The sequence below is a fragment of the Oryzias latipes genome, chromosome 3 (assembly GCF_053564925.1).
Source record: "Oryzias latipes strain Hd-rR chromosome 3, Olatipes_Hd-rR_3.1".
NCBI lineage: Eukaryota > Metazoa > Chordata > Actinopteri > Beloniformes > Adrianichthyidae > Oryzias > Oryzias latipes.
The window spans coordinates 34,134,590-34,149,781 of NC_136239.1; the positions used below are offsets into that span (position 1 = coordinate 34,134,590).

General features: G+C 40.9%; 2 protein-coding genes across 7 annotated transcripts in view; one reads left to right on the top strand and one right to left on the bottom strand.

The window, feature by feature from the left end:
- The first annotated feature begins 293 nt into the window (after window positions 1-293).
- Window positions 294-11,138, top strand: brd7 (bromodomain containing 7). 4 transcript variants are annotated; one of them, XM_004067441.4, is made up of 17 exons: window positions 294-440; window positions 1,228-1,421; window positions 1,514-1,607; window positions 2,279-2,336; window positions 2,509-2,653; window positions 2,786-2,896; window positions 5,284-5,441; window positions 5,898-6,012; window positions 6,371-6,446; window positions 7,253-7,360; window positions 7,441-7,576; window positions 8,910-9,030; window positions 9,115-9,162; window positions 9,715-9,790; window positions 10,406-10,549; window positions 10,754-10,885; window positions 10,976-11,138. In XM_004067441.4, exons 1-17 carry the CDS (start codon window positions 392-394, stop codon window positions 11,032-11,034), a joined length of 1,824 nt encoding a protein of 607 aa, XP_004067489.1. In that variant the 5' UTR covers window positions 294-391; the 3' UTR covers window positions 11,035-11,138. The 4 variants fall into 4 exon arrangements, with proteins under 4 accessions (XP_004067489.1, XP_011491961.1, XP_078801447.1 ...); XM_011493659.4 differs by having other exon boundaries at window positions 5,350-5,441; XM_078945321.1 differs by having other exon boundaries at window positions 431-517.
- A 31-nt stretch (window positions 11,139-11,169) lies between these two features.
- adcy7 (adenylate cyclase 7) overlaps window positions 11,170-15,192 on the bottom strand; it is a 59,945-nt gene continuing 55,922 nt past the window's right edge. For all 3 annotated transcript variants that reach the window (XM_011493651.4, XM_011493645.4, XM_078945320.1), the window contains 3 exons: window positions 15,074-15,188; window positions 13,668-13,792; window positions 11,170-12,019 (listed from right to left, as the gene is read on the bottom strand). In XM_011493651.4, the coding sequence (XP_011491953.1) occupies window positions 11,873-12,019; window positions 13,668-13,792; window positions 15,074-15,188 (387 nt within the window). In that variant the 3' untranslated portion in view covers window positions 11,170-11,872. The remainder of the gene's footprint in view (window positions 12,020-13,667; window positions 13,793-15,073; window positions 15,189-15,192) is intronic.

A 15,192-nucleotide genomic window follows, 5' to 3' on the forward strand; every position in this document is an offset into this window, starting at 1 on the left:
TATTTATTAAAAGATTAAATTAGTTTCCATTGTGACAGTAAACAGAAAAAACAATGTTGTGAATAATTAAAAAAGTAGGCTATATTATAAAACAAATGAAATCTAAAAATGGACACAATAAACATAGATGCATGTCCAAATTTTATATGTTTTTTTAAATATATATATATATTTTTTAATTGCAACAATTCTTTTGTCCCAACAAATATGAACTCCAAGGGTTTATTTTTAATTTTAGAGCGCCCTCTGGTGTTTTTAAAAGGTGATGATGTGTTCTTGATCTGTGTAACGGCAATGCTCTTGACCTCCCCGCCAATAGGTGGCAGTGCAAGTGTCTTGTAAAGACATCATCCGCTCAGCTGTCCCAGCTGCCTGATCAAAAATACTAACAATGGGCAAGAAGCATAAAAAGCACAAGTCCGAAAAACACGGATATGAAGGTATTTTACTGGAGAATTTAATCTAATCAGGAAGTGATTTGACGTGTCTTTTAAAAAACTTGCTGATTTCCCTCTTTGTGAGTTGCAGGGAATGGGATACGAGTGTTATGTTAACTTGCTAGCGCACCTGATTTTAAGCTAACTCAAGTCAAGTTGTAACTTAATTTAAACACTAGTGTCTTAGATTTACATTTTAAATTTGCTTTATCGGGTCTGTAAATTTTCAATAATTTGTCTTAAAATATCCTACATATATGACGTTGCATTGGAACGTATAACCGAGCGGGTTTTAGCTGTTAGCATTCGCAGTTTGCTCAACAGTTCCCCTCACTTCAAAATTTCAAGTTCAAGATCTTCCTGTTTAGTTATTAGATTTAGACTTAGAATACTTTCTTTTATCCCAGGGGGGATATTGCATTTACAGCAGGGCTCCTATCACTAAAATTCTAAATAGGCAGACAGAGAAAGTTATTGACAATAGTGAGTGCAAATGTGCAGTGTTCAAATGAATGATGATTAAAAGCTAAAAGTTCACTTTCCTGGCCTCATAACCATTTCTCAACAGAAACATTATAAAAATTCATATTTATTTATGCAATCGTCAACACCATCCAGAGCAAAAGTAAACAAATCAATGTTCAAAATATTGATAAGAAATGATTGTAATATCACATATTTAGCTATTAATGTTCCTGTGGACTTTATACATTTCAATACCATCTTCTAGTGATAACAAATTCCTTTACATTTATTCTGAATTTCTAATTGATTAATTTGCTGTTTGCAGAATATGGAGAGAGGCCTCTGAAACTGGTGCTGAAAGTCTCCGGGAACGAGGTGACGACCGGAAGCTCGAGTCGGGACACATTTTATGACGAGCAACCAACAGATTCCGACAAAGCCAAAGAGAAGAAGAAGAAGAAGAAAAAGGATAAAGAGAGAGGCCTCGGCTCCCCTGAAGATGAAAAGTCAAAGAAGAAGGTAAGTTACTGTAGAGACTTGCACAGAAAGGAAACTTTACCCTCTTTTAGGGGAAATGTGGTGGCCTAATTTTATTTTTATTTTTATTTTAGATGACAAAGAAGAAAAAAGGACAGGATGGAGAAGCAGAGGACGAAAGAGAGCAGAGCAGAACTCCAATCCGTTCAGAGCTGGATAAAATGGAAGGTTAGAAAGGGTCTACTCATACTGACGGTACAGTCCTGTACTCTGGTGAACGGTTTTAATGTTTTATAGTGGTTCCGCTTCAAAACACAGCTCAGTGTCTCTGTCCATCCTGGTAAATAGCCTTCCAGCAGTTTATTAAGACAGCACTGCACAACAAACAAAAAGAGTCCAAACTCCGTTTAAATTATTCAAAGCAAGCAGGCAATTTGAGAGGCCACTATGTGTTTACCTGTGGAGTATGCCTCGCATATTACAGTGATATGCAATCCACATGGTTCCTGCAGGGTCTTAGAAAATATCTTTAAACTAATGTATTTAGAAATGTTCAGTTATTAGCATTAGAGTCGTCTGAGATGCAACAGCATGGGAAATTTAATCTGACCTGGTCAGAGAAACGTTAATTTCTCCTTGGTTTGAACCACTAAGTGGGGGGGGGGGGTATCTTTTAAGTGAAAGTGGCTGGGAACCAGGCATTCAAATCTCTCCAATGCCGCCTTAAACGCTCTTAACAGGTATTAAATTCCTAATAATTCTCCTAGAACTTCTCCTATTTTATGTAATAAATTAAATTTCGATGTTATTTAGCAGAAAAATGTACCTATCTAGCTGTCTGTTGGTCTATTCTTGAAAAAAAAGTGTTCTTAAATTGTTTTTTGGTTCTCTTATTGCAGAAAAAGAGCAGACTCCTTTGCAGGAAGCTTTGAACCAGCTCATCCGGCAGCTTCAAAGGTGCTGTACTGATTACTCATAAATGAAAACTTATAAAAAATATTTAAAAAAAACTTTAACTTAGAGTAATTTGTGCAGCCATTATTTCCACATTTCTCTATTTGTGTGTAATTATGTTGATGTGATGTTGATTTAAAAAGTTTTTTTAATATATATTTTTGTGTGTTTACAGGAAAGACCCCAGTGCGTTTTTCTCTTTTCCAGTGACAGACCTGATAGCGCCTGGTTACTCCTCCATTATCAAACGGCCCATGGACTTCAGCACGATGAAGGAGAAAGTGAAGAAAGGCTGCTTCCGATCACTGGATGAACTTAAGGTGCATGAATTTGTGCATTAAAAGAATGTCTGATTCAAGTTGAAGGCCGACCTTTGAATTTTCTGACGCGTTTTGCTGCCGTTTTGAATGAAGCTGGCTGTAGTTCTAACAGGTCAATTGTGTTTGCTGCAGACTGATTTCAAGCTCATGTGTGACAATGCCATGATATACAACAAACCTGAGACAATCTACCACAAAGCAGCTCGGAAACTGTTACACTCTGGCATGAAGATCCTGAGTCAGGTATGAAGCTGCAAACAATACTCGGTCATTCATCTTATTAGCACTGATATTATGTACACAATTAACTATATTTAATGGTATTAGGCCTGCACAATAAATCACAAATTTATCGTTATCGCGAGATCAAGCTGTGCAAAATGAATATCGCAAAAGACGAAAATCGAAATAAATGGTTACCTTAAATGTTCTATAACAATCTTATGGCGGACCGAAGTATTTAACAAATAAACCCATTAATGCAATTGTCTTATCGGATGGAGTCCTTTCATGTTAGATGTTCGCCTCCTATGTAGACGATGGTCATTTGGAGTCTAATTTTTAAACTGTTTTAGTGAAATGAAAATTATGTTTTTGGTTGTTTTGCTATTTGTTCATATACCGCATGTTATGTCATCATCGCAATATTGATCACTTATATTGCAAGTTTCCCTCATATCGTGCAGCCCTAAATGGTATTAAAAAATCGTATAAAGTTTGGGAAAAGCATTGAAAGTACATAAATAAATGTCTTTTTATTTTACTAGAAAAGGCAAACAGTTCAATAATTAAAGCTTAAAAAAAGGTAAACAAAAAAATCTTCATGTAGCTGTGTTTTCCTACAGCTTCATCAGTGAGCTCAAAGGTGGATGTTTTTATAGTTTCTCTTCCTCCAGCTGTTTGGAACAACCTCTGCACTCTGCCGATTTTGACTTGTTTTGGCAAAAGAGCATTTGAACATTTCATTCGATTTATAGCTCGCCCGACTTACTGTCCAAACAGCGACTCTCTCTCACTTCCACAGTCATAACTGAGGAATGTTAACAGAACCCATAAAGCCCTGCAGCCGTTGCTGTGACAAAGGGATGATGTGATAGAAAATGTTCACCGCTTCATCTGCAGTCTCTAGTTTCCAACATTTGCCCTTTAAGTGGAGTTCAGACGAAAAGAAAAGCTTTGCTGAAATCTTTACTGTCTGAAAAAAATCCATTTAGTTAAGATTCACTGCTTTCCAGTTTATTTTTCCAGATCAACAGTATTTATCTTATAATGGCTTTTAAAAGAAGTACATATGTGTGAACATCAATGACTTTCTTTAAGCACAGACCCCAGATGACAGAAATTAGCTTTTAAGGTGTTGAATATTTTTGAGGAATGTATAAGAAATTAAGAAATGGAAGGTCTGGGCGGAAGCATCATGCTTATCAAAACCTATTAAAAAAACCAACGATGCAGCTCTCATAGACACAAAACTTAACATCTAAGACACATATGTGCCCCAAACATGCAATCAGAATACTTTAAGTCATCTTTTGATCTATTTTAAAAGCGTTCCCAGTTCTCTTTCAATTATGATTATTAGCCAAAATCATAAAAACAGTGTTTTTTTCTCTAGGTCATAGTTTCTGCAGAGCAGCAGTAGTTCATTAGAAATTCCCCTCTAAAAAAAAAAAAAAAAGAAATTCCCCTCTGATATGTGGGGGGAATTGTTGGTGCAGAGCAACGCCGCCTCCAACTCCTCCTCGTTTCGAGCTCTTGAGCGCTGCGTATGGATTTTCTGTCACCCATAAGCTATTTTTCAAACAGCTTTTTTTCTTTGCTCTGGATTCACAACAATTTAAATAAAGAAATACTCAGAAATTCACTTTAGGCTTAATCTTTTTCTAAAATATCCTCCATCAGAAAAAAGTCACAAGGTTAAAAACATTATTTTTATGTTTCCTGCTACAGATATACATTTCATTAACATCGACCAATTTGACATTTTAACAGTAACTTACATTTTTTTACATTAGTAACTAATTGAAGATCTTTATCCAAACAATTCTAAAGTTTTGTTCCAAAAACAGAAGGAAGTCCACATTTTATGTTAGTTTTTTTCTCTGCATAATTCAAACATAGAAATAACAAATTAAATTGTTCCTCTCTTATTTTTAAATCATGACAGGACTCTTAAGGGCAAACTACTTTTAAAAGCTCAAACACAAAATGTTCAACTTTTTTATGCACAAAATCTGCAAATTTTAATATTGTTATTTTTTAAGAGTGCAATTATAGATTCATAGATAGTTCTCTATTTGCTCTTTTTTGAGGTTTAGGTATTGGATCAATATGTTTTTTTCACAAATTGCACTACAATATTGGAAGTATAGCAGAATTAATGTTGAAAATGGAATATGCAATCGTTTTTTTACCCAGTGTTCTTTTAGCTTTAGATATTTTCATTTTTATCCAATGGATCTCATTATTCTGTTGAATGTAGACTGTAAGAGCTACGAGTCTTTTCAAAACAAGCCTGTAAAGATTCAACAGGTGGGGGCAGCAAAAGCATCTTCCTTTTTGCTGCGTCTTCACCAAACCAAGCCTCGTTCTTGCCATCAGAGACTGATGGTCTTCTGTTCGTATCCCAGGAAAGACTGGAGAGCCTGAAACAGAGCATCGCTTTCATGTCGGGCCTGGACCCCTCTACCCCACAGGCGCTGAAGACAGAGGAACAGGGGGGCTGCAGAAAGGACAGATCCATGAGCACGGACACCAGCGAGCGCTCACGCACACCCAGCACTCCCAGGTGCTCCAACTGATGGTGGAGAATTGCTTCTCCACTGTAAAGCTGTCTTTTCCTCACTTACAAGCCGTGTCTGTACAGGGAGGGGGCTTCTGTTTTCCTCTGGAAATGGAGAGAATTTGGGGAATGCTGGGGGTTTGTTTCCTCTCACTGTTGGACATCTTTCACAGCTGCTTTGTTTTCTGGTGACGCGACACAACTTTGAGGAACAAGTTCAGATTATTTTTCAAAATAAATTTCCTTTTAAATGCAGCTGCTTTTACGTAAACGATAAATCCTCCATCCAGATGGATGATGTGTGAAGTGGAAGTAGACTGTGGGCGTTCAATAAAAAAAACAGATTTTTGTTCTCATAATTCTTCAGGTCTGCACAAAGTAGAAAAAAAACAAAGAAAAAAACCTCTTGGTTCATGGTCAGAGAGTCTCATCTGTCATCCCTCAATGTATTTCCTTCTGCAGACAGGACAAAGACGCCAAGGACGAAGCGGCAAACGCTGAAAAGGAGCTAGAGGAAATGTGCAAGGTCATCGCCGAGTCTGGAGGGAAGCTGTCCAACAGAGTGCTGCAGTGTGATGTGAGAAAGCAGGAAAGAGCTCACAGTGATGTACATTCTAGTGCTGTCCAGGTTCCGGTCACTTCCACGACCCCAGATGTTTGTGCTGGCAGAAGCAGTCGGCCTGGTTTCACTTACATAAATAGCTTAGACCTGTGGAAAGCCTTGAAGCTTCATTACATCACATTAAAGACCCACTCCGATGAAAATTAGGATTTTCGTGTTTCTAAATTGGGTCTTTTTCTATGGATTATAACTAAGGTGTGACTTCTGTCAAATCGGAGGCGCCTGTAGTTTTGAGATTGTTCTGCATTTGCTTTGTCAAAGATCTAAGGTGTCATTTTTGTTTGCCATCCATTGACAACGTTTTCCTTCCCAGCTGGAGTTTGTGAGGAGGAGGTCCGATGGCTCCACCACCCTGGGAATCCTCAACCCCGCCGATCCGTCAGTGGGGGGTGAGTTTTCACAGAGACTAAAGCAGACATGACCAAAGTCCCGCCAAATGTTTCCCTCCTTTTAAATTTCCTCTGGCCCGCAGGCTCCTGTTGTAAAACCAAGAATATGCGGCCCTCAGCAATTTCTAAGAACTGCGATTTCTTGATTGTGATCGGCTAAATAGCCTTATTATTAATCATTGTAAGATTTTGGATCTGTTTTTAAAGGGCGTATTTCATGCAAAATCAACTTTCTAAGCTTTTAAGTTTATTATAAACGTTCATTTCTCATATAAAACAACCACAAAATAGTATTTTGCTCCATTCATGCATCTCTAAGGATTCCTGTAAAAACCTGCGCTCTGAGCACCAGCCCCTCCCATTCCACGAAAACGAGCAGGGGCGTTCCTAATTTGTGACGTAGACCAGTAAGAACAGCTCCTTCCAGGGAGAAGGGGCTGTTCTCCACAGAGCTGGCGGTGATCAGCGATTCGCTTTTGTAAGGCACCACAACACGCACATCCGGCTGCAAAAGTTCAGATGTTGTTTGTTTTCTTGGGCGAAAAGCGGACACGCTGCTGAGGCCGACTCTAGTTTGGCGTCATGAAATGGGCGCCACCCACAAGGAGCGAAAGCCGGTGCCTCAGAGATCAAAAATCATTCTTTGGTGTGCCAAAGGGTATTGATAGGCTGATAGGCTTAAGAAACGCATGATATAGGCCCTTTAATTTGACTCCATGAGAGTAGTTTCTGATGTTTGCTGTAGCAGGATTTGGTTTGGGACGGTCAGATGTGCTGAGAGTTGGGTGTGTGTCGCTCCTGTGCAGATGCCGGTTACTGTCCAGTGAAGCTGGGGATGATGTCCCATCGGCTGCAGAATGGGGTCAACTGCCTGCAGAGCTTCAGAGAGGACAAGAGGAACAGGATCAATCCAGGTAGCAGTCCAGTCAGATGTCTTGCTTAAGAAGCTTGTTGGACAGACGCTGAACCGTCGTGTTTGCCTCCCTCCCTACAGTGTCCTACCTAAACTACGGGCCGTTCACCTCCTACGCTCCCACCTACGACTCCAGCTTCGCCAACATCAGCAAAGACGACTCTGACCTTGTCTACTCTTTGTACGGGGAGGAGTCCAGTCTGCAGGGCTCAGACAGGTCTGTGCAGACACACCCCAGCTCCCTGCCATTTAAGATGGCAGCATTCCTGTCTGATTACCGTTCAGATGTTCCTCCATCTCCTTGTGTTGACTGTAGGAGGTGAGCCGCCTCACTCTGACACGTCGAATTCTCTGATTCAGTCAGGCCACATTCCAACAAAAACAGTTTGCACGTGTCAACTTAAGAAAGTTCAAAAGCGGGCAGGGATTACAAATAAAATAAAATAGTAATTAAAATAGCAACTTCAGTATTTGGTCATAATTCTCTTATAGGAGGCTCCCCCTACCTTTTTTGTTTTAAGCTGTTTTTCATATTCTCACGCCATTTTTAGGGTTTCAACGCCAAAATGTTAGTGAAGACTCTCATTCATCCATGTGGCCACAATAAGATCCTGTTCCACATAGGGGAGGGGAAGGGGGGACGGGGTTGCTCCATGCCAACAATCCCGCCGACAACTCAGAGCTGAATTTTTTTAATGAACACCTGCCGCCCTGCAGAAACAATGTCCTAGAAAAACACTCAGGTTTTTTTAATTTAGCCTTAAACGGCATAATCATAACTAAGAGACCACTGGGACCGCTTTGAATCAAAAGACGATTGAAGGGGGACTTGAAAGCCTAAGCCACATGCACCTGTACGGTGGGTTGGCTCGAAGGGGTTGCCTGAGCCTGCAGGGGGTCCTAAAAATTTAGCGCCTGTGGCTCACCTTTGTCATCCTTATGTGGTATTCCAGTATTTGAAACGACCTGCCGCCAGCAGCATGCCCTTGGGAAAAAATTGTGCGTGAACATTACAACTTCTACGGGCTCACTGACCCCTCTGCGATCTTGATATTTGCTGTGGACCACCTGTACAGGTTTCCCCATTCTTGACCAGGGCAGTTGTGACCATGAAGGCTTAAACTGCTGCCGCCCTTTGTCACTCATTCTCACAGACCAGACAGGTGTGGCTCCGTGCCTCCTCATCTGTAACCTGTCACAAACGAGCAGCAAGAAGATTCTGAAATGCAAACCAGTTTCTCTGCACTGTTTTCCCCTTTTAGTTTATTACGCTGACATCCAGGCTGAAGGAGCTGAGATTAATTTCACATGTTTTCAGTATAGTTTTCTAGCGCAGCAGTGCTTACATTGAAGCTGATCCTGTCTTCGGTGCTCATTTCTCTTCCTCACACAAATCCTTCGCCGCTCGTTTCCTTCTGGGATGAATTGCCCGGTTAGCTCTCTAGGAATCGTCTGCAGTGCAGAAATCAATTTCCTACTGTTTTTTCTAAGTGGGTATTGAGCTCTGGAAAGAGTTGTGGTGAAACCTGTGATGAATGTTTGTTTGGCAGCTTGTCAGAATTTCTGGCCAGATCAAACGAGTATGTGTACAAAGTGGCTGACAATCTGCTTGACGCCATGACCAACGGCGAGCACTCCAGGACCCTGAAGGAGACGGAGGCGGCGGACGCTGTGAGAACATCCTGAAAATGATTTCAGCAGCTCAAGACGAAAGTTTAGGAGAATAAAACCAATCTGTGCTTCCCCTTTTTTTAGCAAACGGAGAAAACAACAAACTCCCAAGAGAACAAGGAGCACATGGAGGTGAGTCTGTGCTGGATTTTTATTAAAAATGTCAGTCATCTTTATGAATGTGAGCAGAGAAGCGACTCCAGCCGCGCTGCTGCTCCACCCGAGTGAGGATCCCTCATTTAATCGCTGGTATGGACGGCCTCTGCTGCTGCTTTCTGAATCCGCAGCTGTGTCAACATGGCGGAGGCCTGCTGGTAGCTGTGATCCTTCCACACATGGAAAGAACATTTCCCTTCAATCTGCAGCTGCTGCTGCGCTGCTGAAGAATTCACAGGGTCTGTGTTTTCTTTCTGCTTGGAGAGCTGAATCTTGTCTGCGGAGCGGCAGAGGAAACCCGAGCGCTGCCCTCACCTTCAGACACAGCGCCCCTCTGTGCCAAATGTTTGCTGCTCTTGGCGTCTCTCCAGCCTGCTCTCATCCCCACTCACTTATGGCAGCTTTTATTCTGATTGGGTTTGATTATAATGGAAGTGCAGAGGCAGCGTGTAAAATGGGGGAAGCTCCCAGGATGCCCCAGCTGTGAGCGAGGAATGCTTATTCTGATCAACGTGGTCTCTTCTCCAGGTCGCCGAGTCCCTCCGCGGGCTGGATGCCCTGCGCTCGGCTGCAGGCCTGCAGCCGGACGAGGAGCTCTCTGGGGGTAAAACCACAAAAACTTCAACATCCATTTCAGCCCTTTGAAGTGTCTTGTTGCTATTCCCTTTCATGCCACAAACACCAGGAAGGATGAATAGATACTTTGAATGTTATGAGCTTGAGGCAGCCATAAATGCATTTGCTGCAGATAAGCCTCATCGCTTGAGCAAAGAAGAGCGCTCCTCTTTGTTTTATTGTCATTTGGACTGATCTGGGCTCTGAACTCTATAGTTAAGAATGTTTAATGCCCACTAAACGCTGGACACTTATCTTTCTGAGATAGAAAACCACTATAAAGAGTGAGCATAAAACATCAGCTCCTAATGTTTGAAAAGACGAGACAAACGTTTCTCTGAGGAGATGGAAACTGATGGTAAGTTTAAAAAAAAAAAAGATCAAAAGGCATTCAGAGGAACAACTTTATTTCTTTTAACAGAAGATTAAAGAGCTCTCTCTGATGTTAATGCAGTGCTTCCACCTGTTATTCATGGTCTCCGCTCATCAGCTTTTGCTCTGTGTTGCCTCCATCAGAGTCCTGAAGAATGGCTGGTCTGTGTTCAGACTGTTACAAAATGTAACAGGAGGAAGTAAAAAGAAAACCCTCCACTATCGTTCACAGAAGCCCTGCACTTTCAGCAGAAACTGGACGAGACTACAAAGCTGCTGCGCGACCTGCAAGAGGCCCAGAAGGAACGCCTGAGCGCCAAGCAGCCGCCTAACATGATCTGCCTGCTGGCCCCGACGGCCAAGGAGCTGGAGCTGGGTAAGAGCCCCCCCACCGGCCCCACGCCACCTGTAGGCCCCAGCCGCCCTTTATTCATCCTATAAAGATGTGCTTTGTTTTCTCACGTTACATAAAACTGCAGTTGATGTTGCCATGGATACAAGATTTTTTTTTCCTTCTGGTTAACAGCTCTACAATCCTCTGGAGTAAACTAGTGTGCCCATTAACTCGTCCTTTTTTCAGCTGAGAAGGTGACGGGGAACCTCACAGAACTGACTGGTCAAGTCGCGCCGTGCGACGTGAGCAGCGTCCACGCCATCAGGAAGGCCATGGGCATAGCCCCGCCTCCAGAGCCGCTCATAGACCTGACCACAGGTAACCCGGAACAAACGCAGGAATTGAAACGCCTCATTTACCAAAAATCTCACCCAAAACTGTTTTTTTTTTTCTCTTTTTTTTTTTTAGTGCAAGACACAAGCGAACCGATGGAGGCCGACATGTTTGCCGCCATCGCTGTGAAATGAAGCCCCAACCGCCCTCAATTTAATAATTTAAGTTTTGTACAAACGGTGCTTTCTGTGGGATATTTGTATGCATTTCAACCAATAAATTTTTTTGTTTACTTAAATTTTGGTTGAAACTGTAACGCTTGGCATGAGTGCAGACATAAGAAAACATTTAATACATTCTGTAACTGTACAAAAGTCACATTTGTTCACAGAGAGGCCAGTACAGCGGTATTCACACGTAACAAACAGGACGTTGGTCTCAGACAGTAAGGCCACAGCAGACTTCAGAGGCACAGAAAGCGATCCAGTTCTGAAAGATTGGACAGAAGTCTCCTCAGATTTTAACCAAACGGAATAAAATCAAAGAGAGTAGATGAAACAGACAGATCCATCTCTTGAAGCGGCGATTAGAAGGAAAACGCACACAGAACCCTAAACATATGAAGCCTGAATCTTGATGGCGGAACATCAGAAATGTCCTGGAGCTTTTTAAGAACTTTTTTCATTGAGACATCGGACATCAATGAATAGAAACGCAGCAGAGTCAGAACTGTCTCCAAATGGTGACCTGATCAGATTTTTTTTTAAAACTTCCTATGTAACTTGACCGACTATTATACAGTAACTGATACAGGAAAAAGTACAAAAGTAACAAATCACTGCACAAGGGTGAAAAGGCTGATTGTTCACGCGGATGCTCTTCATCGCCTCCTGATATCTGCCAAACCGTGAAGCAGCCGATCTTCTAATTCCTCTGAACGCCACACTGCTTCATTGTGTTTTAGTGACCAGCGCGTCCGTCTGTAAACCTTTTGACTTGTGAGTATGAGTCCTTCTCCAGAGCAGCGCGGCCTCAGCTCAGCCCCATGCCCAGCTGCTTGCTCATGTCGGTGCAGACAAAGAAGGTTTTCAGCTCTCCTTTGCCCTTGACGTTGATCAGTCCTCGGCACTCACAGGAGTAACCCAGCTCCTGCAGCACCTCCGACGTTTCCTCCGTTACCTGAAAGTAAAGGCACAAAGAGACAGCACAATGTTCACTTTTTCATCTCAAGATGACACTTCTCACTTATGTTTAACCCTTGTGCTATCTTAGATGACCCCACACTTGCATTGACATGTTCTCCGTACCTGACAAAGGTGAAAAGATTTCATGTAATCATGGACACCAGTGAAAATCACAAATCATTGAAGAAAAAAGGTTCAGCGCACTGTCTAGTGGGTCTAGATGACCCAACTCCCAATGTTAAAGTGCTTAGGATAGCACAAGGGTTACAGGCCGTATCACACGGCCACCACCGAAATTTTGCGCTTAAAAACATAAAAATTGGTCATGTGTGAAAAACGTTCTGGTCTTTTGGGAAATCTTCAGATGCATCACAAATGAATCACATTAAAACCATGAAATACGAATAAACCAGATAAGTATACGTACTACATGAACCATGAATGCATTATTGCGTGGTTTAGATGCAATTCATTGTCAATTATGTAATTTTAATGTGATATGTACAACGTATACGTATGGAGCCATGTCAGAGTCCCAACTGAAACAACTTGAAAAGTTCAAGCTAAAATATCTGTGCTAAGCTGAAAAAAAATTAGGGGGTGTTTGAAACTTTCTGCAGATCTAATATAAGCTTCAAATTTTCTGTTAAGTTTCAAAACTCAAATTTCTGCTTCAAAACTTTCAGTGTAAAATCTTTTTTTCACTTTCAAACTTTTTCAGTTTCAAATCTGAATGTTTCAGGTTTGAAACTTTTGGCCCCTTTCTGGCACGTGGGGGCGTGGCTTAGTTGAAGGACCAATCAGAATGATGATGCTGGAAGCTTCAGGTTTGGTGCATGCACTGACTGTGAAAACTTGGATAATTACTACCATTTTTACTGGCCACTTTGTTCAGAACGACCACTTACGTACAGTAGTTAGTGTTTTGATATGCTGGTAGTAATTATGCAACTTTCCACTGTCAGTGAATGCACCGAAATGTTAAAATTGAAGATTTCTGACTTAACCCTTGTGCTATCTTAGATGACCCCACCCTTACATTGACGTGTTCTCCCTACCATGACAAAGGTGGATAAAGGTGGAAAGATTTCATGTAATCCATGGACACCAGTGAAGATCACAAATCATTGAAGAAAAAAGGTTCAGAGCACTGTCTATTGGGTCTAGATGACCCAACTCCCAATGTTAAAATGCCTAGGATAGCACAAAAACTGAAAAAAATGTGAAGTGAAAAAAAAATTAAACGTGAAAACATGAGTTTTGAAATTTAGTTCAAAACGCTTGCATTCATGCATAGTTAAGCACATTTAAACGTGTGTTCAAAATTAAATCAGGTTTAACTTTAAACAATCAGGAGACTAGCATATGGTAGTGACGTATGGATGGCGTCCCTTTTCATTCACGGAAATGCAAACCGTTGGAAAATTGAGCATGGAGGAGAAATGAACCATTGCAGTTTGTGCCTGGCTGGAATAATATGACACAAAGTCTTTCATATAGACCTTTGAAAGAAAAAGCCTGGAGCAAGATCTTTGAGATTTATATCAGATTATATATATATACTGTAATTTTTTCATGGCAAACATTTTACCAGTTTGTTTCACTGTGAGCTTTAGTAAAACAGAAGAGTTCTCAGAGCATACCTGAATCTTCCCCAGCTCCCCGGTGCTCTCCATTCTACTGGCTACATTTACCGTGTTCCCCCAGATGTCGTACTGCGGTTTTCTGGCCCCGATCACTCCTGCGATCACAGGCCCATGATTAATTCCTGCAAGAAAACAGTCAACATCTGCTCAGTTTTTGCTTTGTCAGTCAGATTATTGCAAGTTTTTTTAACAAATGACATAGAAGAACAAAGAGAACCTCTGACAGTGTCGATGGAAGGACATCCAGCAAGTTTTAATGTCATAGAAAAATACATTTATCTCAACTGAAATTAAACTAGAAATGTTAATAAAAGGACTGGGAGCCAAAAAATGTAATAATGTTTTTAATCAAAATTCTAAAGCAGTATAAGAATTGAGTCTTCCTTTAAAACAGTTTCTTGTCATTTTTCTTTCCCAGAGGTTTAATCTTAATGAGAATTCTAGCTTTATGCAACAGGTTTTAGTCAAACTAGATTATTTTCTGGAGGAAAATTAAGAAAATACATTTATTAAATCAAATTTTGGTCTCGTGAATTTACCTGAGTTTTTTGGTGGTGATATTGAACCTTGGTTAAGATACAGTTATGAATGGAAATAAAATAAACAGCCTTCAAAAAACAATCAATTCTTGACCCAATGACACTTGTCTTTAAAATGCTACGTTTCTGTTGTTAGCAGCTTTAAAAAAAAAAATCTGAAAAACTCTGATCGTTAAAATTAAGATGCATTAAACTGGGGTCATTTCAGAAAACTAGAAAATCCTTTTAAAATGGATTTAAAAAAAAAGTATCTGTATAAATAGGACTTTTTTTTATTGCTAAGATAAAGTGCAAAGGAGAGATCTGCTCAGAGCCAGAATCTGTATGCAGGATTGATGGACTTTTAAAAGCAAAGGAATAGTTATCATTCAAAAAAAAAAAAAGCTTTACAGCTGCTATGTCTCCAAAATAAGTTATGCTTCTTCTGAGCATTTCTAAAGTATAAAAGAGTGCCGTGGAAAATCCCTCTGTTAAAAACATATTTTGTCAAAAACTTAAACTACGTCTGTTTAGCATCAGTTGTCTCAGCTGCAGACAAAATACAGTTTATTGTTTCAAAAGGAAAACTCATGGACTGTAGTTAAATGTGGCAGTTTATAGTCAACCTTCAAATAAAGCAGATATAACAAACTATCAGTTTGAGTTTATGGCAGATGAGTTTGTGGTTTCGCTTCATTTCCAGGGACAGTTTACACTGAAATCCCAGCTAAAAGCCGACGCATGCTTCTGCTCAGACTGCAGGAGCGCCACATAAATGCCAGGCCCAGAGCAACAGGGGAACCTGCAGCCTGCATGTGCCAGCTTTAACAGAGACAGGGTGCACTTTTAGTTCATGGCAGGGTTTATATTCATGGCAGCACTCACCCACACGAAGTCTGAAGGTGTTAAAAGAATGTCGGTTGATGCCGTCCAGCTTGCCCATCATGGCGATGGCGAACTCCACCACATTCCCAATCTGTGCCTGCTGCTTGTCCCGGTCCTGG

What these genes read in the sequence shown, in the direction of transcription:
- brd7 (XM_004067441.4), top strand. Translation starts at nt 392, where the DNA reads ATGGGCAAGAAGCATAAAAAGCACAAGTCCGAAAAACACGGATATGAA. An exon ending in GAGGAACAGGATCAATCCAG is followed by an intron (nt 7,361 to 7,440) that starts GTAGCAGTCCAG and finishes CCCTCCCTACAG; the next exon opens with TGTCCTACCTAAACTACGGG. An exon ending in AGTCTGCAGGGCTCAGACAG is followed by an intron (nt 7,577 to 8,909) that starts GTCTGTGCAGAC and finishes TTTGTTTGGCAG; the next exon opens with CTTGTCAGAATTTCTGGCCA.